We start from the raw sequence: 18,402 nt of genomic DNA on the forward strand, positions 1-18,402 counted from the left end.
TCTTTTCAGAGAACAGGCAGTGTTTACATTGCCCCCTAGGGACAAGTCCAGTGACCACTCATCAAATGGCTACTTGAGGGACTTCCTGGGGCATCACTGACACCAAGTGTCTACACCCTCTGCATGGAGACACTAAATGTACCTCGTAGAGATGCACTGATTCAATGCATCTCTTCGAGGAGATGCTGGTTAGCCATGGTGGTGCTTGGCTCCTCCCACCCACCTCCTCATTATAAACATAGAATGTGACGGCAGATAAGAACCATTCGGCCCATCTAGTCTGCCCAATTTTCTAAATTCTTTTAATTAGTCCCTGGATTATCTTAAGTCTAGGATAGCCTTATGCCTATCCCACGCATGCTTAAACTCCCTCACTGTGTTTACCTCTACCACTTTAGCTGGAAGGCTATTCCATGCATTCACTGCCCTCTCAGTAAAGTAATACTTAATGATATTTTTTTTAAACCTTTGCCCCTCTAAATTAAGACTATGTCCTCTTGTTGTGGTAGTTCTTTACTGTGCTGATTCCCTTTATGTATTTAAATGTTTCTATCATATCCCCCTGTCTCGTCTTTCCTCCAAGCTAGACATGTTAAGTTCCTTTAACCTTTCCTTGTAACTTTCATCCTGCAATCCATGAACCAGTTTAGTAGCCCTTCTCTGAACTCTCTCTAAGGTATCAATATCCTTCTGAAGATATGGTCTCCAGTACTGCATACAATACTCCAAGTGAGGTCTCACCAGTGTTCTGTACAATGGCATGAGCACATCCCTCTTTCTACTGCTAATACCTCTCCCTATACAACCAAGCATTCGGCTAGCATTTCCTGCTGCTCTATTGCATTGTCTGCCTACCTTTATGTCATCTGAAATAATTGCTCCTTAATCCCTTTCCTCAGATGAGGATCTCAGCCATTCCAATGCATTCAGATCACCACTTCTAATAATGTCAGCCAAGGAGGCAGATAAGGTGGAGAATAAAGTTAAGCTTTTACTATATTTATGGGAGCAAGGCGGGGCTAGATCGTGTTTTTAACATTATAGGGTCAGGAATACAGGTTTGTGTTCCTGCACCTATAGTGTTCCTTTAAGGTAAGATGTAATTCTCATAATCGGTTCACTTTAAAGCTAAACATTTCTATTATAAAATATTATCTCTTGCCTCTACAACATGAAACCACAGAAGGGATTGTATATAATGGGTAGGCGGGGGAAAAGGGATACATTGAGCAGAAGGATTGCTCAGTGTAAACATGTTACCTCTCTTCGGGAAGGTCGCACGGTGGATTATTTGGCTTCAGTTGAGTCCATTCTCTGGTAGAGAGGTCAAGACGATGCAGATCTGTACTATAAATATAACCAGTGGTTCCTCCAAACACGTACAAAAAACCATTTATAATAGTCATTGCCTAAAAAAACAAAAACAAAAAAAACATTAATAATTTAGGATTATACTACTCACACCCAGCAATGACAATTATTAAAAATACATTTTTTTCCCCCAAAATGAAACACTAATTAGTAGTGAAAGGGGTACATCTGGTAGGTTGTCTTGTATTCATCACTCTGCAACAAATCTCCTTTATTTGTATTGGGTGGGGGATAACAGTTTCAAGTCCACCTGCCTCTTGGGTTTAATTTATTAAAAATTCTGCAAGTTTATTTACATTGGCTATCGTGACAAAGCCAAAACGTCAGATGCAAATGAATTTCAACTCCGTGCCAAGTGCTCACATGCCACTGTGGAAAGAATGCCAAATTACTGTATTCTCAGCAAAATAAAGCACAAGCAAACCCAGAGCATCATAAACCAATGATTGTCTTGTAAAGGAGAAGTGCAATGAAGCGTTTTTTTTTTTCTCTCAAACTTCTCTCTGCTGCAAGAGTTACTCTAACCAAAAATAGTGTGTTATTAAAACACTATTTTTGTTGTTGGAGTAAACTTTTGTAGTAAGTGTTGCTAACCATGTATTTAACCACTTAGTGACCAGACCACTTTTCAATTTTCTTACTGTTTGAGACCAGGGCTGTTTTTACATTTCTGCAGTTTGTGTTTAGCTCATTAACTGTACCCACACATACTATATACAGTTTCTCGCCATTAACCCCTTAAGGACACATGACATGTGTGACATGTCATGATTCCCTTTTATTCCAGAAGTTTGGTCCTTAAGGGGTTAAATGGTCTTTCTAAAGATACCATTATTTTCATCATATCATAATTTACTATATTTTTTCCCCCCGTAAAATATGATGGGAAAAAAAACACAAAACCACACACTTTTTTTAACCCCCAAAATCTGTTACACATCTACGCCCGCCAAAAAACACCCGTGCTAAATAGTTTCTAAATTTTGTCATGAGTTTAGAAATACCCAATGTTAACATGGTCTTAGCTTTTTTTTGGAAAGTTATAGGGCAATAAGTACAAGTAGCACTTTGCTACTTCCAAACCATTTTTTTTTCTAAATCAACGCAAGTTACATTGTAACACTAATATCTGTGAGGAATCCCTGAATAACCCTTCACATGTATATATTTTTTAAATGAAGACAACCCAAGGTATAAAACTTGGGGTATTTTGACTCTTCATGCAACCATTTTACCACCAATCTATGCCAAATTAAACAAAAAAAAAATCAAAAAAAAAAATTAGATTTTTTTGACACACACAGCAATTTAAGAATACATGTATGGAGAACTTTAAGGGTTATTGCCCAAAAAACACCCCAATATGTTTTCAGCAACATCTCCTGAGTATACTGATACCACCCATGTATAGGGGTGTTGGGTTCTCTGGGGGCTAAAAGACCTTAATTGGAGGGGGCGCATTCCAGTTTTCCAACTTGGAATTTTCCCAGCTGGTCATCATGCAGCCATGTCCTATTTGGGACATTTTTGAACCCGGCCAATGTAAAATTTGCCCATATCAAACAATATATATTTAAAAATTAGACACCCTACGGTATTTCAAATTGTGGTATTTTAACACTTTCCATGCACTTATTCTACCACCAGTCTTTGTCAAACCTTTGGGTAGTCGTTTTTTGTGTGTTATTTTTCTCTCACATTGTACTTTAGGCATGGATTCTCAGTTCATGTTATGTGTTACTGACAAAGAACACCCCAATATGTGTTCAATAACATCTCCAGAGTACAACAGTGCCCCCAATATACAGGTTTTATGGGTTTTTGCAAACTTGCAGGGGTCAAATGTAGGGCTTTACCCTTTGGCAAATTAAAATGTGCCAACATGGAAGATTGGTTTGCTGGGCCTACAATGCCTTTGAGACCATATATATGGCCCTCCACACTGTAACCCCTTTCTCCCCCTGCCCTCACACTGCCCCTCCACACTGTTACCAGCACACACACTCCATCCCCTCCTGTCTATGCGTGTATGTGTATCGGTGTGTCCTTTTGTGTCAGTGGGTGTGCATTTGTGTGTCTGTGTGTGTTTGTGTGTATTGTGTGTCATACACACACAGCATCCACTACACATGCACTGCAATCAAAAGCAAACATTACAAACACTCCTGCATTAGCACACTAAAATTAAATACAAACACCCCTTCATTCAAACACTACACACAAATAGAACACCTGCATTTAAAGTCCTACACTACATACAAACACCACTGCATTCAGACGCAAACAGTACAAACAAGTACACCACTACATTCCAATGGCAACAGTACATACACACATATACTTCATACAAAAACTTGCTTGCATTCAAACTCTCAAACACTGCTCACAAATATAACCCTGAAACGATGCGCAAATGGTAGATCCCCCAGCTGGCAAAGCATTGTTGAAGTTCTCTGACAGATGGAGTCCTGGCTTTTGGCCACACTTGCACTAGAGGGTGGCCCAGAGAACATACTTGAACCAGGGCCCTCTCTACATTAGTTCCACCACTGGGATAATCAACGTGAGGTGCCTGGATGAAAGAGCAGGACACAGCACTTCTGAGTATGACTGAGTCCGTGAGTAAGCAGTTGTACGCCTCTTAAACGGATTGCCACGGTGTGCCAATTGCACGCCTCTTAAACGGATTGCCACGGTGTGCCAATTGCACGCCTCTTAAACGGATTGCCACGGTGTGCCAATTGCACGCCTCTTAAACGGATTGCCACGGTGTGCCAATTGCACGCCTCTTAAGCGGATTGCCACGGTGTGCCAATTGCACGCCTCTAAAGCGGATTGCCACGGTGTGCCAATTGCACGCCTCTAAAGCGGATTGCCACGGTGTGCCAATTGCACGCCTCTAAAGCGGATTGCCACGGTGTGCCAATTGCACGCCTCTAAAGCGGATTGCCACGGTGTGCCAATTGCACGCCTCTAAAGCGGATTGCCACGGTGTGCCAATTGCACGCCTCTAAAGCGGATTGCCACGGTGTGCCAATTGCACGCCTCTAAAGCGGATTGCCACGGTGTGCCAATTGCACGCCTCTAAAGCGGATTGCCACGGTGTGCCAATTGCACGCCTCTAAAGCGGATTGCCACGGTGTGCCAATTGCACGCCTCTAAAGCGGATTGCCACGGTGTGCCAATTGCACGCCTCTAAAGCCTCGGATTGCCACGGTGTGCCAATTGCACGCCTCTAAAGCCTCGGATTGCCATGGTGTGCCAATTGCACGCCTCTAAAGCCTCGGATTGCCATGGTGTGTTTTTAAAATATGCATTAAAAGCAAGTGGGTCTCGAAAAGTTACCGTTTTGAAAAGTGGGTCTCAGCCCATAAATGTTTGGGAAGCCCTGTCTTCGAGAATAGCTAGTCCCGTGGCATATCTGTTGTCATCAGTAAGTCTTTCAAACGCTCATTCCTAACATAGGATATTCTGGGAGGTAGAGAGAAAATCAATCTCAATGATTTGTCTGTTGATAATATTTCCCATCGTTTCTTAATGCTCTTTGTAATGTTTCCACATGCTGAATGAAACGTCATTGGGATTGTAATTTGAGCGTTCTTTGTACAGGTGGAGCCTTTTAAAAAAAAATTCATAGGCTCGTTCAAGGGATTTCTTCAATGTTTGTTTATGGTATCCCCTTTCCAAAAAGGCTTGACGCATCATCTCGATTTGTAAGTCTTGTTTCATGTCATCAGAGTTGTTCCTAAGTACTCTGAGAAATTGAGAAACTAGTATTGAATTCTTCAGTGCGGGGGGGGGGGGGGGGGTGGGGGGCAGGGGGTGAAAGCTGGTTGAGTACAATAAGGTGTTCCGGTCCCAGGGTTTCTTATACAAAGTGAAGACAATCTTATCATTCGATCTACATACCTCCTATCTAGGAATTGAATTTATTCTTCATCATAATTGAAACTAAAGATGATCGGAGATCCTCCATCATTTAATTCAATCATCGAGGTAAGTTCGCCTTCAGAACCAGACCAAATAATAAAAATATCGTCCACGAGGGGGGCGAGGCCGGACCGCCAGGCTAAATGGAAGCAAAATGGAGTAGCTCCTGTAAAAACCTCAAGTTTTGGACCCAAAAACCTGGCTACTTGACAACTGGTTGCCATGCACCGGTACAAGAGGCCACCCTGGTCCCGAGGAGAGGCTTGCTGAATAGTTTTAGTCCTGAGGAGGGGCGATCTAAGTCACACGACGCGGACCACTCGGGCGGTGAGTGAGGTGGACGGCCGCTGCCTGGCTATCCTGCCCACCAGCGGTAAGGCAATAACCCGGGGTTCGGCGGGTCCGGCTCCGATCCCCTCCCCCCCCCCTCCTCCCCCCTGGGCCGGTGGGGGTGATCCCGGTCCCCACCCTGAGACCCATCGGAACACCACAATGCTTGGAGCAGAGAGAGAAGGCACGGCGCACAGGCAGTTTCCAAGATGGCGGAGACCACATGGCAAGCGACCCTGATCTCAGCCGGGCGCACTCACCTCTCCTGCGACCACAGTAACAGACCACTGAACCAGTCGGAGTGGGAACCGGCGGAGTAGGTGCTAAGACCCTATGAGCAGAGCAAAAAAAAAAAAAGGAACTGGCACTGTACACTGGATTACCCTACCATACCAAGCAGCGCATCGAGAGGGAGCCGAAATGCACAGACTGATCACTCACAGCAGACATGATGCCTGGGACCTCTCACCAGCCCAAGACAAACACCTGACAGATCAGCTAACAGAAGAATACTGATAGTGCGGCAGACATCTCAGCTTATCGCACCGAAGAACCCATCCCCACTGAATAAAGACCGGTCTCCTGACAGGCAAACACAGACCTTTGACAGCACTTAACCCTCTTGAGCCTGCATGTATATCCAACCTGGCAAGCCCAGTGCTCCAATGTCCCTAGGTGGTTAAACTGAATCACGCTAATGTACACTAGTGAGTAACTATAATTATCTAAGGTTAAAACTATTAAGCTAATCTAACATGCTAATTTATGTCAATGCTACCATATCTTGCATAACTCCTGTTTAGATGACATGACAACTTCTCTGATAAGCTTGTTTGTTTCCTTTGCATAAAAAAAAGCGCAACATACCATCTGTACCATTATGTCTTTGCATTAACTCATGTAACTCGTTAAATGCCTTAACCACACAATGTAACTGACTATGCGCTTTAAAAAAATAAAATAAAATATCGTCCACGAACCTGTGGTATGAAATAATCTGCAAACTGTAGCGGTGGAGAATATTGGACCTGTCAAAAATATGCATATAGCAGTTTGCGTAGGATGGTGCTATAGCTGATCCCATCGCCGTCCCCCTTTGCTGAATATAAAAATTCTTCTAAAAATCTAAAGTAATTGTGATACAATAAAAATTCAAGGCATTCAATTAAGAACTCTATGGGTGGACCCCTGTACTTGTCACTTTCACATGGCCATGTACGCATAGCTTCAACTCCAGCACTGTGGTATAATTGTGAAGAGATTCTTCACATCAACTGTCGCAAAGATCACTGAGGAATCAGGAAGTATCAGCCCTCTCATTTTCGATAGGAAGTCTTGAGTATCTTTCAGGCAGGTGGGAATATCTTCAATGCTGGATTTACAGTGGTAATCTACAAAGTTTGCCCAAGGTTCTAATACCCCTGCTCAAGCCAAAACTATGAGTCTCCCTGGGGGCTTAGTTAGATCCTTGGGAACCTTTGGTAAGGTGTGCAGCACTGGTATTTTTGGGTTTTCATTCAACAGGAAAGCTCCTGTATATTCATCCAACCATCCTGTGGATATCCCTCGTCACACCAATTCTAGTAATTTTTCATGGATTGAAGTTGTAGGATCATAAGGAATTGATAAGTAGTACCATCACCAAGTTGTTTCAAAACCTCTAATCCTTGCGATTCTGAATTACTATCACACCCAGTTTGTCTGCTGGTCTTATCGTAATGTTGTCATCATCCTTCAGATCTTTCAGGGCTGCTTTTTTACCTGCTGTAAAATTTTCTCCCCTATACTTGTTCCTACTCAAAACCTGTTTCACCATATGACGTATAAGTTGTCCAAACGTCTTGATAGAAGCATGCGTAGTTTTGGGTTCCCATGTATTCTTTAGTTTAAATGGATGTTTCTCTTTCTGACACCATTGGTCTCTGGACATGTTAAGATTAGGAGTCCTGTTCATCTTGAATAATTCCACGTCTAAAATAAATCTGTTCGGTCCTGTAAACTGTTAACCGTTTAGAAGATAAATTGAAAACTGGACTCATTTCTTCATTATTGGTGGTTTGGATCTTAGGTCCACTTAGGCACATTATATTTTGTGCTCAACAGACCGCGTCATATTCAATTTCTTGTCCCTGTGGTCTGTTTTACGTTGGTAAAACGGACTTAACACTCTGGGACAGTATTAGAGGACCCAGGTCAGCCATAAGGACAGCTTTCAGGGATGGGAAAAACGGAAAAAACTGTTGCGAAACATTTTCTGGAATTTAATCACAGACTGCTACTCTCAAATTCATCGCCATAGATGATACCCATTCTGACCAGAGGCAGATATCGTTCCAGGTTATTGCTACAAAAAAGAAACCTTTTGAATCAAGAAATTGGATACTATACATCCTAAAAGGTCTGAATGAGTACATATTCAGTTTGTTTCTGGATGTCCCTAAATATTTAATTGTTTAGGTTTAAGGATCCTAGATCATATGGATGTTTAATTCATTGTAGATATTTTTACATGATTTATTGTTTAATCATTATAATTTTCCTTTATTGGCATTAACAGCTATATTGCTTCTGATTTTTGTTTATCAGGGATGTATTATATTATAGTAGAAGTTATCTTGTATTGGATTATATATGCATGAATATCAATATCTATATTGGATTGTTAGGTGGTGGATCTTCAGAGCCATTCACATTAGGGTTTCACACATTTTTCTGCTCCTTTTTTTTCACTATGTTGGTGAGTTATTTACATTATAACATATTTTTTCTGTTTTTTTATTTTTACACAAGTCTCTTTTTTTGACATCTATTTAGGTTTTCTTATCTGTACACATTCTTCAGACATTTTTTACTTCTTAGTGTCTCGTTACACCTTCTCTACACACCCGCACACACGCATTTTCCTTTTTCTGCCATCTCCACCACTCTAATTGGTTCAGTTATCTCTAAATGTCTTCCACAGATTCTCCGGTGTCTATGAGCCGATCACAGGTTCTCTTTTAACATCTATATTGTTTCCTCCATGCATTGCTGAGGTTGTTGGTATCCTTTCTATGGATACCCATTGCCATTCATGTCATCATGCACGTTTAAGCACTAATCACGTCAGTACGCACGTTAGGTCACGGAGTCACGTCACCACGCGTGCGCACCGCACGGAGATTGGGAATCAAATCACTCAGACGGTGTAAGTTATACACTTAAATTTTTGTATATATTTGCACTATATTACACTGTCATTATCTTGATAAAGACCCTGAAGGGTCGAAACATTGATGTATAGGTGGTGATAGCTTTTGAAATACACTTGGAAAACCGAGAGAGTGCCCCTGTCTTCACATCGTGTGTGTGTGCATATATCTATATATCAATCGTGAGGACGTCCAGAGTCAGATCCCGGACCAAAAGGTCAGTTTGTCTACCAGACAGTCACTGGGGGTGCTTCTGGAATCCAGCCATTGAGGGCAGACTTAGAGCTCTGGAACTGCAATATTTTATATTTCAGCACTAAGTGCATTAGGGACACAGCACCCAGACAACTTTAATTAGCTGAAGTTGTCTGGGTGCCTACAGTGTCCCTTTAACCAAGTAACATTAAGCAATTCTGTCCACAGATCTACAAATACTTTCTTTCGCTTAGTTTCTGGACTTTGTAGGTATTAACTATTGGTTACTAATCTTTAAATGGGCAACAAACAAACAACTGGGGTTGTCTAATGGAGATAACACACTCCCACGCATATTGGTGAGACTTTTTCTAGGATGAACATCAACAAACTCCATACCTGTCCATAAATGCGGTTGGGTTTTTTTCCACGACAGCTGAGCAGTGCCCATCTCTTGTACTTCACGTTACAAACATGTACATCATTACCATTGCTCTCTCCAAACGGGATTCCAGTGCCCCCAAAGACGAGAAGGTTGTAGCCATGTAGAACCACTAGGTGTGCAAATAAGGACAAGACAAGTTACCATTAGCATGTGCAAATGAAGGCATGGAAAGTTATGTAAATGTATTGTTTATATCATGTATTATATAATTTTATATTCAAATTTATGTTTTGCAATGAGAGTGAATCGGTCACAAGAGTTCCTATAAAAAAATAATATAGGAACTTTTTTTGTAATAGAATATCCTGAAATATTTGAAAAACCACGCATTGGAGTCATTCCTGAAAACTACAGATTTAGATTAAAGGGACATTGCACTGCCCAAATATAAAAAATAAAATAAAACAAAAAACACAGATGGAAGGAACGCATGTTCAATTTTTACATACAATGTAAGTTTCCATGATGTCACTGTGGCAGTATTGGGGTTGCATGGTAGAAAACCTGTCTGTGGCAGTATTGGGGGTTACATGGTAGAGATCCTGTCTGTGGCAGTATTGGGGGTTGCATGGTAGAAAACCTGTCTGTGGCAGTATTGGGGGTTACATGGTAGAGATCCTGTCTGTGGCAGTATTGGGGGTTACATGGTAGAGATCCTGTCTGTGGCAGTATTGGGGGTTACATGGGAGAGATCCTGCCTGTGGCAGTATTGGGGGTTACATGGGAGAGATCCTGCCTGTGGCAGTATTGGGGGTTACATGGTGGATAAGATCTGTAGATGGGGATTGCAGTAAGTAGCACATTCTTAACTCCGTAATAGAGCAGTTCACCTCTGCCCGAGTTTCAGATTCACAGTCTAGCGACTTTCCACTGAGCAGGGAGTTGGCACCATCTTGCACAAGGTCAGGAGAGCACTTTGGTTGCTCTGACTTTGATAAAAAGGTTTCTGCTTTCAATGGGTAACCATAGCGGAGCAAAGGTTAATGCCACACAAAATAGTTATATAACTGCTTTAAGCCGCTTATATGGTCACTGTTTTGCCAATCTGTATGGATCACCAAGTTAAGTGCTCATTCCAGTCAACTGAAGGCAACCCCTTACCCCCACACCAGAAGATCTTTTTAACAGCAGATATAATAAGCAATTTCACAATTTGGTCTTATATTGGTTTGTAGAGGTTTCAAAAACCCTGAGATGGCATTCATTTACCACCAATACAAGACTCAGGGCAATGTGGAATACAAAATCGATACACAGACAAATTTGTTTTCAATGTATTCCTTTATTTCTGTTGTGCTAACCTGCTCTTTAACCCCTTAAGGACCAAACTTCTGGAATAAAAGGGAATCATGACATGTCAGACATGTCACACATGTCATGTGTCCTTAAGGGGTTAACGCCTGAACCCTGAAATTATAATTGTGATTTTCATATTTCTCCTCGTTAGATGTGTAATGGTGAGTAAAAGCCTTTTAAAAAAAATAAATAAACAAACAGTTCTATTTAATCATAGTCCTAATTTACAGGACCACTAGAGGCACCCAGAACACTTCAGCTCAATGAAGTGGTCTGGGTGCCAGGTCCCCCTAGTTTTAACCCTGCAGCTGTAAACATAGCAGTTTCAGAGGAAAGTGGTTTGAATGTGGGCGCGGCTCTTGCCATGCATTCGGAGATTATGTTGGCAGGGGGAGGATAGGTCACCAGCGCCGAGGGAGCCCGGTGCTGGATTAAGGCAAGTGGCTGAAGGGGTTTTTAAAACCTTCTGCCCAGCAGGAGGGGGTGCACCTAATAACCCTCTAGTGCCAGGAAAAATAGTTTGTTTTCCTGGCATTATAGTGCTTCTTTAAAGATCCAAAAATGTAGAGTTAAAAGGATTTCAGTGAAGCCATAAAATAACTAATGGCTATTAAGTTAAAGTTAACATGCCATTGGCTCTATCATTCATACAATAACTTTAAAAAGTGATTCCTTTCCATACTCACATGACATTGATGCCAGTTCTCTTGGCATATAGCCATCTGTGCCCATTTGGTGCCAAGTCCCAGTAGCAAAATGGTATCGCCAGAGTTCTCTGAAGAGGGGGTAATCTTCATTTTCAGGCCCACCTGATTCATCATAATCTGGATTGTATCCTCCGAATACATATAGATTCGTGTTGTCTGCCACACAGCGGTGTCCACTTCGTGCAGGAGGTGATCTACGACCTATAAATTCAGTATTAAAGAATCTAAATTTCCAGTTATATATAGCAATGTTCAACTAGGCAAAAAGGACAGAAACGCTGAGGTTAAGCTTTCCATCAGTAAAGCAAAAATAGGAATAACTCACTAACAAATGGCCATGCATCATAAACAACGCTTTCGCGTATCAAGAATAGAAATATAGATTTCTTAGGGTACAATAAACCACAAATAATTATGGGCTGAATAAGTAATTAAATCATAGTTTAAGCATTAAGTGTTAACAAGATTGACCACGGGATAGAAGAAAGCATTCTATATTCTTATTTCTCCCAGTCATTACTTTATTACTCATCACATGTTATCTTCAATGGAGAAACATTAGTAGTTAACACATAAAGTTAGCTTTCTCATTCCAACACGCTAATCACATCATTCCTCAACATTCTTTGTAATACTACTTTCACCACAAACATGCCTTCCTTTCTCTCTCCCCTCACCCGCCAAGAACTATAACCTCTTTTTCTTTGTGGTCTGTCTTACCAGTGTAAGACTGAAACCGTTATTTACATGATTTGTAGTGTGCTTTTTTTTCCAACATTTAAAATGTATTAAGAGGTATGTTTGCCTAGTTATTTTGTATACCATTATACTGATTTTTCTATAGATTAATGTTAGTTCAATATTCCAAGAGACAAACTTTCTGAAAGCTGTAAAAACCACATATTAAAAAAAAGAAAATTTTTTGAGAACCTCCATAAAACTGATGAAAGAATGCAACAGCTTGTTCACAAGTTAAAACCGTATTAATTGGGGGAGGTTAAACAAGCAGCCATACTGAGAGGACGCACATGCCTCGAGCGAAAAACGCTTAATTAAGCTAAAAAAACGGAGGAAAACCTACCCTGAAAGCACCCTTTGAAGCAGCTTGTTCTCCAGAAGGCATGGGGCCGATAACAGAGGAGAAGCTGAGGGACATGCTTGGTAAGCTGCGGCGCAATATTGCAGCTGACATCGGCATGTTCCGCGAATAGATCAGCAGTATCGGCCCGCCTGCTAAACACAGAGCTCAACACTGCCACACAGGAGACATGACTCGTGACAGTAGAGCGGCAACTTCTAGCCCTGCAAAAGGCCCAAAGGCAAAACTAAGACAGCATGGCAGCGCTAGAAGATAAAGGCGCTGGAAGAACATGAAAGTCCGCAGCCTGCCTGATGCGGTGGAGACGGCTGAGCCACCGCACATATGCCGCAGAATGTTTAGCACACTCTTCACAGGCAGACAGGCCAAAGGGATGCCACTGGATAGCTGGTTTTGGATCTCCAGGCCACAGACCGGTACCTCAAAGGGGGGAGCGGGGTGAAGATGTAATCATTAGATTCCAGCAAGGCAGAGATCGTCTGACCTTCATGGCGGCCATGCGCAATAAATCCCCTTTACACTTTGAAGGCTATTCCCTGGTCTTCTACCCTGATCTGTCCAAGGCCACCATGTATTGGAGACGGTCCCGGCAACCCCCGACTAAAGAGCTCCTTGCACACAGCATACCCTAGTGATGGGGCACACCCAGAAGCCTGATCATACCCAGGGACACTGGTAACCTCAAAGTACACGAAGCAGCAGAGATCCAAGCCATACTGCATTAACTCAAAATGGACGGGCAAGTACCTGAGCAAGCTGATCCTATTATACCAACAACATCCGCAGCCTGGAATCCGACTACAGTGCGCCCATTCATACCAGCGGCCCAACGAGGAGAAGCAGCATCGACTTCTGTGCCCTGAACTCTTTGCTATCAATAATGCCTGTTTTGGTTATGTTTCGTTTAATATTCCTTAAAACCTCCATGAGTACCATTACAAGGTTACATTTTTATTACATATGGCATAAGTGCTGTGCCTCTAAAGATAATTCCCCATGCACTGCTCCAGTTCTCCTTAAACACCGCCCCCCCCACACCCTGTTACCATAGGAACTACTGATATCGCCGTCCCATGAGTCTACAAAGGGGGTACAGGCCTCTCACTCGACTTCAGTCCATTGGACTCTATCCAACTCTTTGGTAGAGGCATCTAATGCACCCTGCCCCACACGTATATATAAAATCCCTGCCTTGCAACCCTTAGGCAGGAGTTGCTTGCTAGTTATCCAACAGTTTTAACTTTTTACTAGTCATAGTTTGGCAGCTGCTTCTAAGTGCTGCTACAAAGTGTATTTGGAGATATTCTGTAGAGTTTGATTCAACTAAGATTTTTCTTTTTACTTTTACAGGTAAGAGTCTCCTACTTTTGGAGTCCTTCAAGAGGTCTGGACCCAATTTTATGGATCGTCTAACACTCGGTGGCTTCCTGCCACAATTGTTGAAACTTTGGGACCCAAAATGTACAGAGTTCTCGTGGAAGATGGTTCCATTACTAGACGACACATAGACCAGTTACGGTCCCATTTACGGTTACCTGAATCCTTTATCCAAAAGCTTCCTAAGTCCAAATCCAGTGTGACAGAGGACATCTGGGATGGAGTTTGGGCCGACTGAAAATGGGAATGCACCTACAGGGGTGGCCTGTGCTTCTGGGTCTGAGGGTTCTCATGACCCTGACCTAATTTTCCAAACCTTTAACCAAGCACCCTCCCCTTTTTCCTGTCTTGCTACCTCTGACACTAGTGGCCGTCCCTATGTGTGCGCGCGCAACAAGGGTGCCAAGGGCGTATGACAAAGGCGCAGAGCGAGAGAGAGAGAGAGAGAGAGAGAGAGAGAGAGGTGTGTGTGCGCGCGCGCGAATCCTTAATAAAATGGTACTATAGAAGCAAAATAAAATGCTCACTAAAAGTCAAGGGTAAAAGAATGGCTATGGTGGTACAGAAAATTATTACCAAGGAAAGGCTACAATTAGCTCCATAAAAAAGAAGTGGCAAAGCATTTAATTATTTTTACCAAGAGCTATATAATCTGCCTAATCAACCAGAAGCATATTTTAAAAATAAAAAGATAAAACAACTATCGACAGAACAAATAAATTCCATTAATAAACCACTCAGAAATGGAGATTACGGAGGCAATAGACCGGTAAAAAAAATAAAAATTCCGAAGATATATGCAAGTATCCTAGCTAATAGAATGCAAAACATTCTACCGTACCTGATCCATAAAGACTAGGTCGGTTTCATTAAAGGTAAACTCCAGTAAAAGTGTGAGAAAGATAGTCAACATTTAGGAATGCACCAAAATGAAAATTCTTGTACGAAACCGAAAATTCAGGATGCCCTTGGCCGAAAAACACTTTTCCCCCCAAATGATTTGTGTAGGTTATGTAGTGTGTGCATGGAATATAGTGAGGTGTGGGAAAGGGATGTAGTGTGTGTATGTGTGTGTGTGTGTGTGGGGGGGGGGGAGACACTGTGTGGTGTGTGATAGGGATGTAGTTTGTAGGTTTGTATGTTATGTAGAGTGTGTAAGGCACATAGTGAAGGGTGATAGGGATGTAGTATGGGTAGGACACAGTGAAGGCTGGGAAAAGGATGGCAGAGGGAGGGGGTGCCAGGTGGCAGAGTGAGAGGTTGGAAGTGAGGGAGAGGGAAGGTGGATTAAAGTAGCAACATTTTGTAAAGAAGTGATAGAGGTAGACCTAGACTTTTGTTGTAGATTGTTGGTGCTACATCTTGGATGGTCAATAATCCCAATAATTAAAAAAGAATTTGTGATACACATTCTTACAGAGACTAAAGCAACATTAGCCAGATACTGGAAACTCCCTGATATTCCCCCTTGGGAGATAAGACATCAGGTTTGAAACCATTGTAAAATGGTGATCGGTATTTTGAGACTACCTTAATCCAAGAATAGAACAATGGGGGAAATGGTATATAATAATGGTGAATAAGTGAGGACTTATCTATTCTATTGAGTCCTTTCTTTTTCTTTATGAATTTCTCTCTCCCTTTTTCTCTTTCCCCCAGTCTATGGCCTTATCAACCAATTTCTTTGATAGTAACTTGTGGAAAGGAGGAAATATAAATATATATTATTATTGCCATTTATATAGCGCCAACAGATTCTGTAGCGCTTTACAATATTATGAGAGGGAGGGACTAAAGTACAAGTTATAACAGATGACTCTCTCTTCTCCCTTGAATTGAGGGATGGGGAAGGGATAAGAGAAGGTAATAATTAATAGTAAGGGTATGGTACAACACGCTAGGACATGGGTAGAAGATTACATATGTATGTACATGAACCATTATGTGCCTATGTGGAAATTTTGTACGAGACACTAAGCATCTATATCATTTTTAAAAATTTGATACAAGTAAAGATGAGACAGGGAGGAGAGGTGAATTGAGAAGGAGAAAGGTAGTGAACTATATTATTGTACCCATTAAAGCTGTATATATTAAATATTGGATACCTTCTGATACTCCTATATGGGAGATGATTAAGTACCAGGCCTTAAATTAACACAAAATAGAGATGGACAAGTTTATACAGCGCAATCCCCTTAAGAATAGAACAATGGGGAACAAAGACATTAAAGTAGAGACTTTATACCTTGTTAGTATTTATTAACTGCTTTAAATTTTGTTTTGTTTTTCCCTCCTATTCCCCCTTTCCCCCACTGAGCCAAATGTACACCTTTTGATGAAAATAAAACGTCAACAAAATGTGGAATTTGACTGTCAGTTCAACCGTAATTCACCCCTTCATTTAACATCAAATATCTAATATCTAACATCAAATATCTATAATCACGGTCAGATTTCGATATTTAGAAATCTTAGTTAACTAAGAAATATATAGTTATAACCATTCCATTCTGCAGATGGAATTAGAATAATTATGTATTAATGTGACATATCACATGTTAGCATATCGTGATATTTATCCAGGTGTATTGATTTGCTCTAAAATAAGATAAAATATCTGTTTAGGCAAGTTAAAATTCTGCTTATAGAACATGGTAGATTACTCTTATTGGATGTTTCCAGGAAATGACTAATGAACTGGTTTAGGTGTTATTTTATTTAAAATTACATGAGAATAGGTCTTAATTACCTAGGAGGTCTAGCCAGCATTGAAAGGGTTATTCTAACTGTTAGCTAAAGTATTATGACCTTATGCTGCAAGCTGTGTGAAAGAAAGCTTTTCTGTGTGTGTAAGTTTCACTTTCGTTCTCTGTGAAGTACCGTCATAAATCTTGTCTTGACAGCTAATGTTGTAGATTCTATACTGTGTCAGCCATTGGAATGTATTGCATACTCATATTATACTGAATATTCATTGATTATTGTCACGCATGTTACTTATTATTATTAAATTTGTCACAATAAATTGTATCTATTTTTATAACAAATTGTGATTTTATTTATATGGAATACATTTCACTTACATGATAACGATCTTTGGGATCTGAGAATTGAAATAGTGGGCAATTCTCAACTGTTTACTATTATCATCCCATAAATATCTCCACAAATTGGAGGCACTGCTGAGATTGTTTAAATTGAAATTATATTCCATATACAATAATATTGGTGTAATTCATGCAATATTAATCTTGATATAGAAAAGTTTTGTAATGAGATTAAATCAGTGTATAGAAATATGGCTGAATCTAGCGCTTCATCTCAATCAGAGAATGGGAAGAAGTTAGCGGAAATACAAGGTTTTCCCTTAAGCATCTTATATCAGCATATAAGGATTAAAATTGATTATACAGAGTGGGTACTCCAAATTAGAGAACAGGTTTATGATTCGATTCATGATAGATCGGCTGATTCACCTATGGTTAAACATTTTAGCAACATAGACGAAGACTCTTCAATGCAATCTGTTACCAAGTCATGCCCGTTTTTCATATTGGGTTATTCAATTATGTTAAAAAAGCATAATGAGATTGAACTTAAATTGGACGAGTGTCAGAAAGAACTGATACTCGAACAAAGAAGGTTCAACAACACTTTGTCTGATGAAAATATCCTTCAGATTAAAAACTCTGACCTTTCAGATAGACTGGAAGGAATTAGCAAAATGGTGGATGATTATGATCAACAGATAAAACAGATACGGATGCCATTAGTTGAATATCAAAAGGAAAGTGAAAAATTACTGGGAAAAGACCCAGGTGATTCTTCTCAATTCCCTGATATTCACACACCAGACCAGGTTTTCATAAAACAGTCTCAAAGAAAAGATATGAGTAATTCAGAAATATTGCCTGTGAAACGGAATTCTCCATCTCCTCGCATTGCCAAACAATCTTAGCAATCTTGGGCAGAAAAGTTTGAAAAGACCGTCTTGGCCAAACTTGAGAGGGAGAATCCAGTTCAAGGTGATAGGAATGAAAACAGACATGGTTCTGTACACTGGCAGGATTCTGATGCTGATCGGAATTGTGACAGTGAACGAGAAGCTCAGAGTGATGGGAGTGAAAGTGATTGCACTGTCCACTCTGAAGGCCATGTGCACTGTTGTACGAGTCTAATTCCTCTTCAGCAGACAGATCGCATAGACTTTTACCCAGACACAGGGAAAACAGAAACAGAGATCGCAAACTAACGATGCCTGTTTATGAAACGCCAAAAGTTTTTAAATTCCTTAGAGAGACTGTCCCACAATTTTCTAGAGGTTCAGGAAACATCTGAACATCTGGAAAAATTATGATAGAGCCATGAATTCAATGGACATGTATGATGACAACCATAAGAAATGGTTCATTACATGGACCTTTGATTCAATGTGCCGTGTTTATCTAGAAAGTATTC

At 40.8% G+C, this 18,402-nt stretch overlaps 1 protein-coding gene across 2 annotated transcripts in view; it reads right to left on the reverse strand.

Annotated features, from left to right (window-relative positions):
• The window catches only part of KLHDC10 (kelch domain containing 10), a 96,221-nt gene that overhangs the window by 10,691 nt on the left and 67,128 nt on the right, over positions 1–18,402 (reverse strand). For both annotated transcript variants that reach the window (XM_063445472.1, XM_063445471.1), the window contains 3 exons: positions 11,445–11,666; positions 9,417–9,571; positions 1,261–1,409 (listed from right to left, as the gene is read on the reverse strand). In XM_063445472.1, the coding sequence (XP_063301542.1) occupies positions 1,261–1,409; positions 9,417–9,571; positions 11,445–11,666 (526 nt within the window). The remainder of the gene's footprint in view (positions 1–1,260; positions 1,410–9,416; positions 9,572–11,444; positions 11,667–18,402) is intronic.

This window comes from Pelobates fuscus, chromosome 3 (assembly GCF_036172605.1).
Source record: "Pelobates fuscus isolate aPelFus1 chromosome 3, aPelFus1.pri, whole genome shotgun sequence".
Classification (NCBI taxonomy): Eukaryota; Metazoa; Chordata; class Amphibia; order Anura; family Pelobatidae; genus Pelobates; species Pelobates fuscus.